This window comes from Sinohyriopsis cumingii, chromosome 10 (genome assembly GCF_028554795.1).
Source record: "Sinohyriopsis cumingii isolate HCF-2022 chromosome 10, ASM2855479v2, whole genome shotgun sequence".
Taxonomy (NCBI): Eukaryota; Metazoa; Mollusca; class Bivalvia; order Unionida; family Unionidae; genus Sinohyriopsis; species Sinohyriopsis cumingii.
Genome location: NC_142970.1, coordinates 102249946 through 102267080, shown reverse-complemented (window position 1 = coordinate 102267080; position 17135 = coordinate 102249946). Strand labels below are relative to the sequence as shown.

The 17135-nt window shown below is 34.0% G+C and overlaps 1 protein-coding gene across 1 annotated transcript in view; it reads left to right on the top strand.

Moving 5' to 3' along the window:
- The window catches only part of LOC149790735 (scavenger receptor cysteine-rich domain-containing protein DMBT1-like), a 90425-nt gene that overhangs the window by 7433 nt on the left and 65857 nt on the right, over positions 1-17135 (top strand). Inside the window, exons 5-7 of the mRNA XM_089973258.1 lie at positions 3358-3499; positions 11192-11361; positions 14433-14598. Of these exons, the coding sequence (XP_089829384.1) occupies positions 3358-3499; positions 11192-11361; positions 14433-14598 (478 nt within the window). The remainder of the gene's footprint in view (positions 1-3357; positions 3500-11191; positions 11362-14432; positions 14599-17135) is intronic.

Here is a 17135-nt window from a genome sequence, read left to right as displayed (position 1 = left end):
CGACTCACATAATATAATGGATCTTTTTTCATGCTCATTTTATTCGACTTTAACCTTACATTTTCATAATCATTCAATATTTTTACGAGGTTGTACACCTTCATATTGCATCACGTGCATAAAAGAACTGCTTTGTATTATAAACAAACAATATACGCATACGCCATCATTTTTAATTTGTAAACAAATCATGTACACACGCGTAGTATGCGCTTTATGTTTTGTTTGATTAAATTTGTTTCTGAATGAAGTAAAGTAGATGTTTCGTCCACTGTCACATTCCAGCTGATTTGGCACATTTCGTGTTAACTTTTTTGATAGAATGTTTCGGATTTAGGTTAGCTATACAGATGATGCCAGAGAGGGTTGTTACAAATAACATACAGGTGACAAGTCATGCACTGTCCTCTTTAGCTGGTCATACCAATGGCAAAAAAAATATACTTAGATTTACATCCTGAATTTCCTCAAAATGTACTTTCTTTGTTCTGCTAATCCGAATTACATGAGCCATGTTATAGATTCGCAATCTTGATTACACATTTCAAAATTGTACTGTAATTTTGAATATAAGTGCAATTAGATCCTCCTTACTGCACTCAAAATGAAAAACTCGTTCATATTGTCCCATATAAATGCAGCAATCTATAAATATAATCGGTACAGGTTTTCTATTGTATGTACAGTTTTATATTGTTGACATCGCAACATATAACATCACTTTAAGTGCTTCGGATTGGTCCAAAAAAGGCCCATGAAATTATTGTGTAGTTTTCTCTTTCTTGATAGCCAATTATTGTGGGAAAACTTTTTTAAAACCTCCCTCTAGAATGGTTTATAGCGTACAGTTTGGCAGCCATTTATCGACTCGAGTCAGGAAAGGGAACTGGCGAGAAATGTTTTCGTTTGTCTGCATACGGCCATTTCAACCCCACAGAGGCTCGTTATTTCTTATCGAGCATATCATCATATGAAAAGTCTCGTAAAACTCCATATAAGAACAGCAACAACAAGTAAAGCAAATTGTAATGCTCAGTTGAAACTGGGTTTGTGGGATGTGGTGGAAGGAGAGGTATACCCGTAACATGGATTGAAATCAATATACAAGCATTGTTTAAATGTTAACCTTCACACGCAAACAAACTCACATATAGCTAAAATGGTCTCATTTCAAACGAACCGGTCTCTCCATCTGATATAACTTTATCAAACCAAGGCAAATATTTACGCGTAATTATGTGATGCAAGTCTGACACAAAAATTGAAATAATCTACTTTTAAACGTTAATGCTATTTAAGCATCTTATATTAGGAGTTTAGTCCTGAATAAACACTAAGTAAAGGAATAGTGAAAATAATAAGCTTTTAAAAGTTTAACAGATAATTTATTTCTCTGGAAAAAACACTGTAAAAATGAAGAAATAAGACCATACGGTTTTAAATATCAAATCAAAAAATAATCCAAGAATAACCCACGAATTAAATTTTGGAATAAAAATCCAAAATAAAAGGCGATGACGTATAATGGTTCAGTATAGTGTTGATGTTTACATTCCTTTGTGAACCACAGAAAATAATATTCCAGTGTTTGAATTCCGAATAAAATGTAACGAAATGTCTCTGTCCAGGAAGTCTGTATGAGCACTCAGGAAAAAGAATTATTCTTTAGAATCCAAAATATCCCAAACTGGTCATAAAAAAATGATCACCTTGACATCAAGTGTTTTAAGTCCAAACTGAGAAAAATCTCTAAAAGCAAAGGTTATATAGCAATTTGAAACGCAAAACAGTTTGTATGTATGGGTTATAACTAGAAGTTGATAATTCACTGAATACCCATCACCAGCAGATACCTCGGGAGGTGTCCAGTTTCACATAAGAGTTCAATTTGTAAGGAAATAACATAGAAAAACTTCAACAGCTTCGGTTTATCTTACAGCCCTTTGAAACTAATAGGACATTTTGGGATCTTTTTCCTGTACAACGACAATTAACTGTCCTTCGTCACCCTGAGTAGAATAAAGAGAATGAGTCGTTAAAACAAGACCACTGTGATCACCACCTTTTGACTGATTCAAACAAGGAGTGAAGTGACCTTATTAAAAAGCCTGACCAATACATGTGTCAGCTAAAGAAATAATTTCCTTATCAGCATCATTCTCAAGAGCTTCTTTGCCATATATCTGGTAACTGCACAATATGGGAATGAATCAGGGAATTAATTTTAAACTGAATCGACTTTCTGATCCAAACAAGGCTTGTCAGTTTGCAATGGATTAACCACGACCTTGTCTCCAGCTCGGTCTTCGGGTAAAACAGGCACTGTTCCGATTGTCACGGGTCCTGAGACTTAATCTGATGACAAATTTACGCAATGAGCGGAACATTAATAAATCCGCACTCTACTCACTGAATAAGTACACTCTTATTGGAAGAAGACTTCTCTGAAAAAGATAAAGTACCTGAAAATGATAATAAAAATCTCTGAGAATCCCCAGGGTCACTTAAGGCTTTGATAGTGATCGGATGGGCTAAAGCAATAATGGGTAATATAGAACCATTCTACATGAATGGCTATAATTCTCTATAATAAAATCAGACTGGGTTTGATTAGATCCAACAAGTGCATTGCTTTCAATATACGACTGTAACCATGACCTCTTATAAAAAAGATGATTTGGGATAGGTCTGTCTTGATTCTGATGCTTAATTGTCAGTTTGTTGCAATCATAAATTGCTTGTCATTTCATCTAGCAATATATACACTATGGAAGATATAAGTATTTCTGATCAAGCTTGTGAAAGGTTGGGGTTCTGAAAGTTGTGCCAGATTGAAATTTAGAAGGGCTCATATTAGGCTGATAATTTTGTACCCGATGACTGCTGAGGGGAATACTTGCCGACAAAAGAAACTTTATGAGGTAGTTAATACTCGTCAGCCGTACGAGCATCATTTTCCAAGGTTTCTACCATACGCTCATCACGATAAATCTTAATGTCACTATGGACACAGTCATTGCGTTCTTCAATTAATACAATTTTTCTTACATTTTCGTAATCGTTTTTAACAATTTTGGCTAAGCACCATCTATCAAATAACTGCTCTTTTTTATCATTTAAATTTGACTTGAGTTGATCCAGCTTTTTATAGTTCCTCAGTTTTTGCTCATAAGCCTCTTTAACTAACTAATAACCCTTTAATATGCATTATTTAAGTAGTTTATAGTCATCATTCTTCTGTACTGTCAGCGGTGCCTAAATGTCTCATGGAATGTAATGGAATAATAATAATTTTAAAACTAACGGACGAATAATTAAATTGAATATACATATCAATATATATATTTCTTTATCCAGAAATAATGTATAGACTAAATGGCACTAGTCCAATGTCCGGATTGCTCGAGATGTCCGTGGCTGGAGTATGGGGTACAATATGCCACGATGGTTTTAATAATAGTGCGGCAGAAGTGGTTTGCAGGTCTCTGGGATTACCGTAGTAAGTGACCTAGCTTGCAGCCATGATAATTCTTCATTTAGACTTAACGAATCTCCAAAGGTAATGATAAAGACGACTGAAAATTCCTTAATCATTTATCATTATTAGATAATATTTCCTTATTGAGTCCTAGCATTTCAGTTGTTTAAGACTGAAGTGTCGACAGAAAGGTAATGAGATACACAGTTTCAAAGCTGCATACCTGATGTTATGAAATTTGTATGCATCAGATTACCAGAAAATCATTCTGCTTCCACATCAAAGAAGTTTAGTTCTTGTATCTTCTTTAATATGTACACGATAACTCTAATTTGATAATGTATCATTTCAAGAATCGTTCTTTTGTCTTCGATAATGTCGTTATAAACCTTCACTACACAATGCAGATACATGATTAATATGTAGTACATCAGCGAGAATGGACCCAGGTCGCATTCCCAAGGACCTGTTATATGGAGAGTTAGCAGAAGGTGCACGACCAACTGGACGACCACATCTGCGCTACAAAGATGTTTGCAAGAAGGATATGAAGACAGCAAACATCAATGTCAACGACTGGGAGAGCTGTGCAAACAACCGTTCCAGCTGACGTCTAGCTGTCAGGCAGGGAGTTCAAAACGCAGAGGAAAAGAGAAGAATAAAGCAAGCTGAAAAGAGAGCTAAAAAGAAGGATAAGCAAAAGCGTACTTTGGAGCTATGCCATCGTCTCTCGTAGACGGACGGATGCCAAGATGTAGTACAGCTGGGCAAATATTATGCTGCTTATGTTTTTTGTGTGATCGGTTTTGAAAACTTAAAATCTTTTCAGTCTGTTCTAGTCCTAGGTAAATACAGGAATCTAAAGTCGTTGACATGTATAAAATCGCTTGTTTCTTAATCTATATGAGTTATTTATTCTCATATTATTTTGTGTTTTAGAATAGAAGACAACAATGTCAGACCTATTACCTACAAGAACCACATTTTGCAAAGGATACATTTTTCTATATTGGAGCACAATGGTGTTCTAAATGTATTCCCATTTATTACAGACACACGCTAGAAGAATGTTTTATACACAGTTTCACTTTACGGGTGAGACGTTTCAGGATATATAATTAAGAAACAAATATTCTTATTTTGTCAAATATTTCGCTGAAGGCAACACTCTTCGAAATGCAAAATCCTCATTTTTGCATGTATTTGCACCCGCTGTAGGCCACTCCGATTAACAAGAGCATTGCTTCGTAAACAAAAATAAAATTTTCTAAATGTTCAGTAATTTTAGGGACAGGAAGGTTTACAAATTGAACTTACACACATTATCATTAAAAAATGTATATTATGAGTAAACTATAACTGAGTTACGAAAAAATCATATTTGTTCAAAATATATCATGCGCCGATTGATTTTCGTTCCTTATGTTTCATTTCTTCATAAATGGAAATTTGTGTTACTCACTCTGAAGCTTGCAACCTGGTTCAGAAAAATCGGGTTCAAAAACCACTGTGATAATAAGTCATATTAGTGCTTGCAAATTTTATTACTATTATAGTGTCAATATGGTCTAAAAACGAAATAGAAAAGTGTGAGAAGAAACAAGCTTTGTATAGGTCATGAGATAACATACTTCCTTTGAATACAATGTGAAATAGTATAAAATAGATTTAATGCATTGCGTACTAAATCCCAAATAATCATATAATTACATACACAAATCCTAATAATTATAGTCCTGAATAAACTTTAGTGGCAGTCCAATTTAAGTTCGACGATAAAGTAGTAGAAGTGGCTATTGAGGCTCTTGTATTGATAATGTGCCAACATTTTTTTTTGCTAGATCACACTAATATAATCCGACATTAAAGTCCGAATGTTACATGTCAGTATAAATTCAAGTCTAAATTTCCCAATATTGTTTTGGTAACAGCTATTTTAATTTCCAAAGAAGAACGACTTGAATTAAATAAATTGAATAAACAAATTCTCGACCATATTAATTGTTTGGACACAACAATAATACAACTCATTTTGGTAAGATGATACAGCATAAATGAATAATATTACAGTAACAATTATATATAGTCCTCTAGTTGACCTCAGGTCACAATCGACATGTTCTAAAATAAATGCATTCAATAATTGAAATAAAAACTTCATGAAACTTGCGCCACATATAATAGATACAGTCGTAGTTATAATTACAAATGTATTAATAAATTGAAATTTATAATGTGGAATGTGTCAGGTGGGCCAGGAAAATATATACCCGAAAAATATGTACCCTTTTATTAATAATAATCATAATATTATAACCCATACGCAAGCATACTATTTTAGCTATGTATTAGTTATTTGAAAAATAAAAAAAATCAAAGATTAAGGTTAAGAGGAAAATAAATTGATTCTGGACAAGTCCAACGTAGAATGTTACATAAATATATCACATACTGAAATAAAAAATATTGACAAAAACTAAAAACAAACAATGCAAATTAAATACACATAACACATGCCCTCGTAAAGAAAAAATAATTGATTCAATAAAGATTGATCTTTGTTATTTGTGTAATATACTTGGGTTAAAAATATACAATACGAAATCTTATGAAGGGCGCCAAAGTATAATGAAACAGTATAATATTTATATGCACTTAAAAGTGCATTTGATATAAGATTGTCTTTCCCTTGATGTGCATGATGTCAGTATCGTATTCCGTCATCATCAAGCTTTAACTTAATAATCTCTGATTTTTGTTTCACGTCTTGCCTATGAAAATAAATACTTATGATCACTAAACACAATAATCCCAAAACATAGATCAACTAATATACACTAGACATTGCTGCAATGCCATTATCAATGTCCGTCATTCCTTCTCGATCGTGGAATAATTTGTGTTGTGCCCGTTCTTTTATTTGAAGTAGCACACTGGAAGATCTACACAAATTTTATCTTCTTGCATCAATCCTGCACCAACCCCGACATCACTGTCGTCAGCATACATTCTGAGTGATTGACTGAAATTAGAAGCTAAAAGAACTGGTGCACTCTTAAGTATGGAATTTAACTTATGAAAAGCATCTATGTAGTGTTCACACCAATAAAGGTTGGGTTTACCACTGAACAAATTTGTCAGGAGTTCAGCAGTGAGGAGGAAATTGGCATAAATTTTCCGATAGTATCCAATCGTATCTAAATATCGCGTCGATTGCTTTTTTCTGACAGGCACTGGGAACTCAGAGATCGCCTGTCGATGACCCACGATATATCCTAGAAGTGTAATGCAAACACGAAAAAACTCACTTTCGGATAAAATAATTGTCAACTGTGCATGAGTGAGTTTGTCAAAGACTTGTCTCTGAGTGATCATATAAGGTGTCTCTGTAGATGATGACATTTTCGATGTAAGCAACATAATTATATAGAAGAAATGGAATCATGTTCAACCTTTTGAAACGAAAGGCTTCACTTTATATTAAAAATGTCTATCTGGAGTTAAGAGAGTCGAAATTCCCATTGCCGTTTCGGTCCGTAGAGTTGATCAGAATTCTTTCCAAAGGTCAAACGTAGTAATATATTTTGTTGTTGTTGTTGTTGTTGTAGGGCTTTAACGCCATTTTTCAGCACACGATAGGCTATAGATGGCGCCAGTATTAATGGTGGAGGAAGAACCCGGGAAAACCCCAGAAAGAACCACCGACCCACGAGAAGCTACTGGCAAGCTTTCTCACATACCCACATTGGCTGAATCCGAGACTCGAACCCACGCAGACAGAGGTGAGATGGCAGTGATCCGTAACGGACAGCGCTTTAGACCACTCGGCCACTCGGGGCCCCTAATATATTTTGTATTTTCAATTGTATCAATGCAGGCATCAATTCGTGGAAAAGGAAATTAATCAGTTTTGGTCACACACTTCACCTTTCCAAAGTCTGTGCAGAAGCGGAAAGTACTCACTGGTTTCGGTACACAAATAAATGCGGATCTATGAATTCATTCTCCAGCAAATACTGAACTTGTTTTTTCAAGCATTCCTGTTTAAGAAGGTCGATCTTGTACTAATTGTGTTTTACAGGCGTGGAATCTACTCTTTTAATGTCTTGGCAGCTTTTATGTTCTCGTGAAGGTACTTTGGAAATAGGTGTTCATAGTCAGATAATAGGTGTTTTAGCTCAATCGTTTCTTGTGGTTGCAGATGTGAAATTGTCTGGTACAGATTATTCATAATTTCTGAATTCCCAGGACTGGTTACTCCAGGGCCACTACAGTCCGATTCAATTCCATCGCTAAAATCCTGACTGTGTGGGACAGGTACATTACAAGTGACTGTATGATTAACCTATATCAATATACTCCTTAAACATATTTTATGGCAACGTTCTGTTATCTTTTAGCCACCCAAGTGTATTAATAATATAATTGAAATAGCTAATTTTCGTCCTTTGCAACTGTGTAAGGACCACAACACCTAGCCTGGAGAGAATGTTGTGGTATGGGCAAGACAGCCAAATCAATATCACAAGGCTGAATTCCTCTTCCCTTTTTGTTTGTTTTTATCAGACCTAAATATAATGTATGAGAGGAATCTATGGATGCATAATTGTTGAATATCTTGCTGGAAAATTCCAGACATAAAATTTGACTTTTGATAAGATTTAACAAATTTGAGAAAGCCAAATGAAGTAGAAACATATTTATTAAAGCTTTTAGTAATTGTTTAGTTTTAATATCCCTCAAAAGAATTGCATCTGGGATTCATGTAGAAGCAAACGTTATGGATAACATGTATTGGTTGTCTGACTTGGTCTTAAGTACGCAGCCGACACATTATACCATTATTCTGATAAATGGTTGGCCACATGCATGAAGGATACAGATGAGCATTATGATTAGGTTTTACCACTTTTAAAGTTTGACCACATCTCCAGTATTGACATAATTTATTGCCAATAAAAGTGAAGTTAGATCTTCTGATAAGTGTTGGTGATCATTAATTGATCATCCAAAGAAGTTTCATGGGCCAGACGAAGAATGTCCTGTTTATACGAATCTGGAAATCTCTTTCAACAGCAGGTACCCGAGGATGTCTCCATTTTCACAGAAGGACAACATGTTTAACAAAACAACAAAAACAGGTACTATTTGCCCTCTGAAACAAACACGATATTACATGATCATTTTTCCTGCTCGAAGACAAGTGATTGTTCCTTGTCACCATGATTAGAATAAAGATAATGATTTGCAGAAAGAAGATGTGTGATCAATGCCATTTGACCGATGACAACAAGGAGCCAAAGGGACCTAATCAAAATTCTGAAAAGTACAGGTGTCAGTTAAATTCATAATTTCATGATCAACGTCATTCTCAAGCATGTTGTTTTTGCTATAGCTCTAGTAACTTCACAAGCTGGGGATAACTCAGGATTTCTGTTCAAGAAGATCAACATTCTAATACAGACAAGGCTTTTAAGATACAAGTGAATTAACCACAATCTTATCTCCAGATAGTTTGTGCGCTAGTAATAAATGAATACTCTTGGTGGGTACATATAACAATAGCACGACTGTCAGGAGTCATATGACTACTTCTGATGACAAATGTATGCAATAGAGAGGAACATTGACAAAGCCGCACTCTATTCCCTGACAATGAATACTCTTATTAGAAGAAAGCTTCTCAGAAAATGGCAGAGCTCCTGATAATAAGCGATTCTGTTTCCCTGAAAACTTGAATAGGAATATTGATTGGCAGACTCTCTAATGATAGAACCGTTCGACACAAATGATTCATAATTTGCCATAAGAAAATCAGACTCGGGTTTGATAGGCACACAAAATGTTTTGTTTTCAATACATAACTGTAGTATTGACCTCTTAGATATAAGTGTATTTGAAGTAGTCTGTTGTAGAAGTTTTGCCTTTTCTTCAATTTGGAGCAGTCAGAAATAGCACGTTCTTTCGTCTTGCAATTGGCACATGTGAAATGAAATAAGGGTTTCTGATCCGTCTTATCGCAAAGTCGGTTTATAAAGGTTGTGCTATGGTGAAATCTAGAAGTATCCGTTATCAAAGATTAACCTAAATCAGATAATAGTAAAATTGCATCTCTCCTGCATATATAAAAACATAACTAACTTTGCAGACAGCATGTAATTTAATGTTAGGTTAATTAGCTCCAGAAACATGTTCTCGAACCTCGAGAAATCTATAGATATACATACCCAATTTAAACGCTGTATCAATCATATACCACTAGATGTATAAATGTTTCATTAAATGGAATCAAGGCTTGCTGAGTTTTCTTTTAATGAACCATTTATACAACGAGTGGTATCAATGCAACATGTATACATATTTTATTTATATTATTTGATTTGAAGGGAGTTTATCATTGACTGTCCCTTTTGTTGCTATTTACGATCACCTTTGCACGTAACCGAAACATTTGCCTTATAATCTCGAAAAGGTTTGCTACTTTGTATCATTGATTATACAAAATCGCAAGGAAAGTGCACATGAACTGTTACGATGAATCATATTCTTGTAGGTTACTTGGTTAAGTTCAATTTCAAGGTGCTAATCCAACCCAAATTATGTTTCTATCTCACTCCGGATGTCTGCGTTTTTGGGGTTCGCTGTGCACGAGAAGGGAAGGGGAACTGAAAGCAGTAAGGATTGCGATGAAATTGTGTACAATAATGTGGTGTTTTAAAATCCGTGAATAGTAATACTTTTTATTCTCATACGTCACAAGTGATTACTAGGTCGACAGTGTGTGTGTGTGTGTGTGTGTGTGTGTGTGTGTGTGTGTGTGTGTGTGTGTGTGTGTGCATGTGTCTGAGTGTACATAGTAACATTTAAAAATATATATTTGTACTTACATTTCCTAGGCAGTGTCAAATATGGATTTCGCATAGCATATAATATTGTTTATTGTACCCTGGAACGATTTATTTTGCTGGAAATTGGGGAAACTGATCCTGGGTTCTTAGGGAGCTGATCAAATTCCTTAATGGCGTAATAATTAGATATACCTTTAGATACTGATATAACGCATTATCGAAATAAACAACCGAATGTGTGTCTTCCTCCTAACAATCGTTATAATAAATGTTTCAATGCATACTGTAATTCAGAAGAAATCGGATTCGTACACGTTAAAAAGGCAAACAGGATCCATCATAAATTACGACCAAACTATATAAAAATTAATTTGGTGCAGATTGTTGGAATATAAAAGCGTATACCTACTTTGACTTTAGTTCTTGAAATCATGCTAAGGTCATACTAAATTAGCTACGATTGTACGTGACAGGGGATTTTTAAAAGAATTACATAATACATCTAGAAGAATGTCCTTCAAAACCTTATCCCATGTTTAGGAATGGTTTGGTTTGGCTAGGGGTATTGATGCACTGTAACTTCATTATATTATTTAGTACTGATGCTATAGAAGTAAAGTGCCTTGTCAGATAGTACATCATGAGAGATGATTCTGGTTGATCCGATGATATTCCTTTAATTAAACGTTTTTTCTCCGTCGTGGATCGAAAATGTATTCACTAGGTAAATGTTTTGACGAATTATATTGCTTGTAATATACATGTATTTGTTGTGCATGCATCTTGAATAACTAGATATATGACAAACGTTAACTAGTAACATTTTACTGCTGAATAAAATAAAATTTCATTTTCATTACTTCAGTCATGCTGCAATTGCCGTCCCAAACGCGGGTTTAGGCCAAGGAATTGATCAAATTTGGCTAGATTACGTCGCCTGTAAGGGAACGGAAACCTCCCTGATAAACTGCCAGAATGGAGGTTTGAATCATCTCGACTGTTTACATGATGAAGACGTTGGGATCATATGTAACGGTAATTTTATTAATGATTTTGATGTTACAGAGTTTTGTCACTTTAAAAATGTATACGTACTATACATGCACATGAATCTCCCAAAGCTATACAGATAAATGCGTATACATGTACTCAATTGTTGCTCGTTAGTATCGTTTAAGTTTTCAGCCGTAATGAAAGAGTTTCCTGAAATATATCAATAAATATTTACAAGTGCTCTTGAGTAAATCAACGCAAGTCATTGAGTATGGCACACTTTCCTATCCTCCTCTAATGCTCTTCCTGCCTAGCTCGAAAAACCTGATTGTCAGTCTAGACAGTCTACATATAAATAAATAACGCATTATATATATATATATATATATATATATATATATATATATATATATATATATATATATATATATATATATATATATATATATATATATATATATATATATATATATATATATATATATATATATATATATATATATATTACAGTGACTAATGTAAATAACAAAATCTACCCCTACAACACGACAAACCACGGAGAAGGAGCTGATCTAGTATAAATCACAAAGTGTTGCACAGTCAGTCTCAAAGCCAGTCATATGTTCTCAGTCGCAGGATAATATCTCTGGTGCATAGTGACATACGCTGCATTTTCAATATAGTGAATGCAATCACCGATTCTTGGCGATGGAAATGAATCTGTTCTGGCCACACTGCTCGGTTTTCTTTAATCTGTGCACATGCGAATATTATTATTATCTGGTTTCGGCACATGACTACATGGCGAAGTCCAGTCGCATTTATTTGATTTTGTGAAATCCTCCTCCTGCAAATATTAGTTTTCTCTTTTCAAGCATTCCTGTGCGAGAAGATTCATCTGCTACGGATAATGTCTTGCTGTTGTGGAATCTTCAACTTTAACGTCATGTTAGATTATATTTGTTGCTGTTGGAATATTTTTAAACGATTGCTCATTTTCAAATAATAATTAATTTGATATATGCTGCTGAAAACATGGACGTTTTCTGATCCTTGTTATTAAGTATTCCTAAGTTCCGAATATTAATTTCACCAAAGTCACGCTAGTCCGCTTTCATTTCATCTCTTAAATCCTGGTTGTTTGGGAAAGATACAATTACTTTAACTGAATGAGAAACAGGAACATCTCTAAGAATAAACTTCTTTAAGATGTTATGAACTTGAATTTTAGCACGGGTTTATCCAGTTTTTTATTTTTACACTATTCTTTCGTTACCAATTCATAACCCTTCAAGATACATTCCTTAACCATATCATAGTCATCACTTCGTTGTACTGATTGAGAAATGTACACACAATTCATGAGTTTTTGCAAGTAAGTACACTTTATAATAATGGAGAGCAATATTCTCTTTTCCGTTTCAAGTTTTACAACAATTTTTTTTGTTTTTTTTTTTGTTGTTGAAGAATACATTAACCTAATTCCTTTTCTTTGAAAGATGTATTAACCCAATATTTCTGGAAATATCATAAATCGAAATTGTATGACGAGAGGGAGAGCGCTTACAACTTGTCTCCTCCGATTATTTTAGTCGAAATTGCATTTAAATGTCTTTCTCTTTCATATGCATCTGCTCTGCATTGTTCTCTCTCGTTCATCTTTATTGAACTTTATTTATCTTATTGTTTACGCAAATGTATTCCCATTTCCATATGTTTTCGAGCTCTCTCAATTTATTCATTCTACAATAGTATTTGCATTTCTTTCTCGACTTTCACTTTCTAAAACTGCAACTAGGTTCGTCTCTTTCTTTATTTTTTCAGAAGCTAAAGCCTTATATCCATATGTCTTTAAACTTGAACCCAATTACTAATCCAAATCAAAACACTTTTATGCAATCAAATTCTTTTTCAGCAAGTATTGAACCAAACTAGTTTGTGTTGCTGGCTTAGTTAAGCACATTTTTGATTGATATTGTCTCGTATACTGGATCAAATCATCAATTGTTAAGTACTCTAACCATTCATGGGTATGATTTAAGATAATGTTGTCCGTCTTAGACCTTGAAATGCCTGTTGTCTCGAATGTGCATCATTTAGGTGCATAACCATAGTATAATCCAAAATGTCCAGGATCGAATTCGCTTTAACTGCAAATTAAAAGTTTAGTCCAACAAGTATGAATAAGCCTTCCAGTGAATAATTAAAAAATAAATCCAACCGAACTGAAACATTGAAAACAACAATAAATCTGATTGCAAATCGGAAGTTATGGTAGGAATGAAATTAGTTTTAAGAAAACCACATTACTACAAATTAGATCCATGTTGTCAGCTATTGTTCCAAAAATGTTAACAGATGTTACAATATTTATGAATTACCTAGCGAAATGCTGATGCAATAGACTCATTTTCAGATGAACAGGTTTATCTCCATTAATAATGACCTTTATATTTAATCTATATGCATAGAAAAATATTATCTATCTGTTATGTTCTTTACAATACCTGCAACTACTCAGGTAAACCATGAACTTGGTTTTTGTTACAAAATATAAATATACATAATATTTATTCATGGGGAAAATAGCCCAAACAAATGAAATATCCTTCTCTCTATCTCTCCCTCTCTCTCTCTCTCTCTCTCTCTCTCTCTCTCTCTCTCTCTATATATATATATATATATATATATATATAGACACATATCCATATATATACACACATCTACACATATACACATATATATATATATACACACATCTACACATATACATATATATATATATATATATATATATATATATATATATATATATATATATATATATATATATATATATATATATATATATATATATATATATATATATATATATATATATATATATATATATATATATATATATATATATATATATATATATATATATATATATATATATACCAGTTATTTGTTGTATAAGTCACATAAAATATCTAACTATTGAACCTAATTACAAGAGGTATATTGCAAAATAGAGAATACCAACAACACTTACCTATCGTAAAATAAATCTGTAATTTATTCTCACACGAACAAAAACTGACAGCCTAAGAAGCTTACTTTATCGGCAGATAATCAAACCTTGCTTGAGAAAATGGAGGTGCGATTGATTGGACACGATGCACCTTGGGCCGGAATAGTTGAAGTCAAGTACGCCGGGGTTTGGGGGACTGTTTGCGATGAACTATTTGGAGTAAGAGAGGCCAGTGTCATCTGTAAAATGCTCGGATACACAGCGTGAGTATAAGTAGAGATTGTCTGTGCACAGGCCACATGTATGTATTCTGTCAACTCCGTCGTTTTGTGCAAATATCGTAGATTTAGACCTATGCTACGTTAATTTTTATTGAAACGCCCTTATATATGGGAGGATATATGGGAGGTCATAAACCGATAAAAGCATGAACTAAGAACGAGATTTTATTTTCTGATTCAAACTGTTTCCTTGCAATTAACAAAATACAAATCTAGAAAAATATTCTGTCCCAAACAACTGACTGACATAAACGTATCCGCTACCAGAATGAAACGCAAATACCAGTTACCCTACCTCTACCTCTTTACTGTCATAAAATCAATAATACCATTCAATATCATCCATTTCTATTTTTGTCGGTTACAAAACTGATGCCTTCCAAGCGTAGCTGATGGTTCAGTATCTATTACGGATCCCGTTATTAATCCCTACATTGGTAAATTCAATAAATAGGGGTGTACATAATGTTCACCAAGTTTGCCAGATTTTATGTTGGGTGGCAAGTTCGTGAGCCTTACGATGTTAATAGTGTCTCTACAGAAAATACATTGATAGTTTAAGTGCCACACAGGCCAGATAGTGAACTAATGACACTCAAGTGAGCAAGCATATGAATCAATTCGATTAAACGTTGACTACTATAGAGCAATAGTATACAATTATGTGAGTATCGCAATATTCGTGGGTATGGTGTACATAGAAACAGAACCTCAGAACTAGGATATGACGAAACCATTTTGCAAAATTGTACTGAAAGTGTAATCCATCCAATATCACTAAACATGTCTTAAACACTCCCAAGGATGAGCAGTAGAAAAAGAAAAACAGAAGCATCAGCAAACTCGGCCTCGATGCATCAAAGCAAAATGGATGCATGTTAAGAAAAGAGGAATTGTGAGATAGGCAGCATCACAGAGACTATAATCAAATAACTAAGGAATAAGTGAATAGTTTCAAGAAAAGTGATGATTGGAGGAAGAAAACATTTTCCGCTTAGATGATACGAAGCTAGGGCTAATGATATACCTGTCAGAAGTATCACCTTTTCAATTTAGTTTTTGAAAATAATTTCATCCCAATAGAGTGAAGACGAGCGAGGCGAATGACTATGGCTATATCTATGACAATCTATTCGGTATAGAAAATCACACTATTGAATGAATTGATTACATCAAGTAGAACACTGATAGAACTGAGAAATTTGAAATTTCGTACATCAGACTGTCAATGCTGCATATTCAACGAATGTCTAAAACGTGCAGTACTAATATGTTTCATGCCTGATTGTCACAAGATGATGCCGCGTTGGGACTGGATTAGTGAAGACACCCAAAGCAACTGCGTTAATAAGATGTTTATTTATAAACGCAAATTAAATATTAACAAATCTGACACCATTATAAACAAAAAAGATAAAGAAAAGTATAAAGTTCCTAACATGGAATTATCAACAACAAGTAACTCAACGAGAAAACTCAAACATGAATTTAACGAATTGAATTTCAAACAAACGTGAATTAAGTCCTATCACCGATCAACAAAATAAAAGTATATGATCTACACCCCAATATAAACAAGGTCTTATTAAACACCAAGGGATATAGGGATATGTATAGGGATATGTATAAATTTATGAATCTATCGCTTATATAACGAGATATTGAAATGGGAATGCATGTAATTATGAATTTGTCATTCATATAGCGATATTGAAATGGGAATGCATGTAAATTTGCTAAGATAGCAACAGTGAAAATAACAACATGGAACACGTAATATACATAACTATCGTGGCGCCCATTTGACGGCCAAGATGTATTTCCGGTTCCACTCGCTCTAGTCAATGGTCCGCCCCTCTCAGTCTGTTGAAGGATCCCTCGAGAGCCCTCACATTTAACACAGACCCGAGAGTCGCGAAGCCTTGGTGACTCGCATCGAGAGCACCAGTACTCTCTTCTGAACCAACGTCACCAGACACATCGTACTCGTCACAAGAAACCACACATAGTTCTGTGACTCCACATCAAACCACGTATAAGGCAGCTAAAATTATAACAACTAAAACGTGTAGTACATATGACACGGTTAAGTACTTCTGCATTGATATATTGCATTGATATATGTTGCGCATGCGCGCACATGAATTTGTTACCCATTACATTAATCGTTCAATGCATGCAGCGTATAATTAAATTCAATTTATCTGTTCAGTTAAAACAAATAGCTAACTCGAACCAGACTATAGTATTTCTAATATGGCGTTGTATAACCTAGGTATAGACTCTAAGTAGAATTTAGAATAAATTCCAAAACATCTAAAGTATGAAACAATTCTGTCATATAAAACCAATAGTAATAAAGAATACTCAAATTTCATTACCTCTACAGCTGGAGATTTGCTCCCGTAAAGTGGTGAGCTTCCTGACAAGACTCATCGTAATGTAATTCGTTTATAGAGAATTTACTCTATACGTATACTAGTTGTGACAGATATGCGCAGATAGGTACTTAGGTTTTT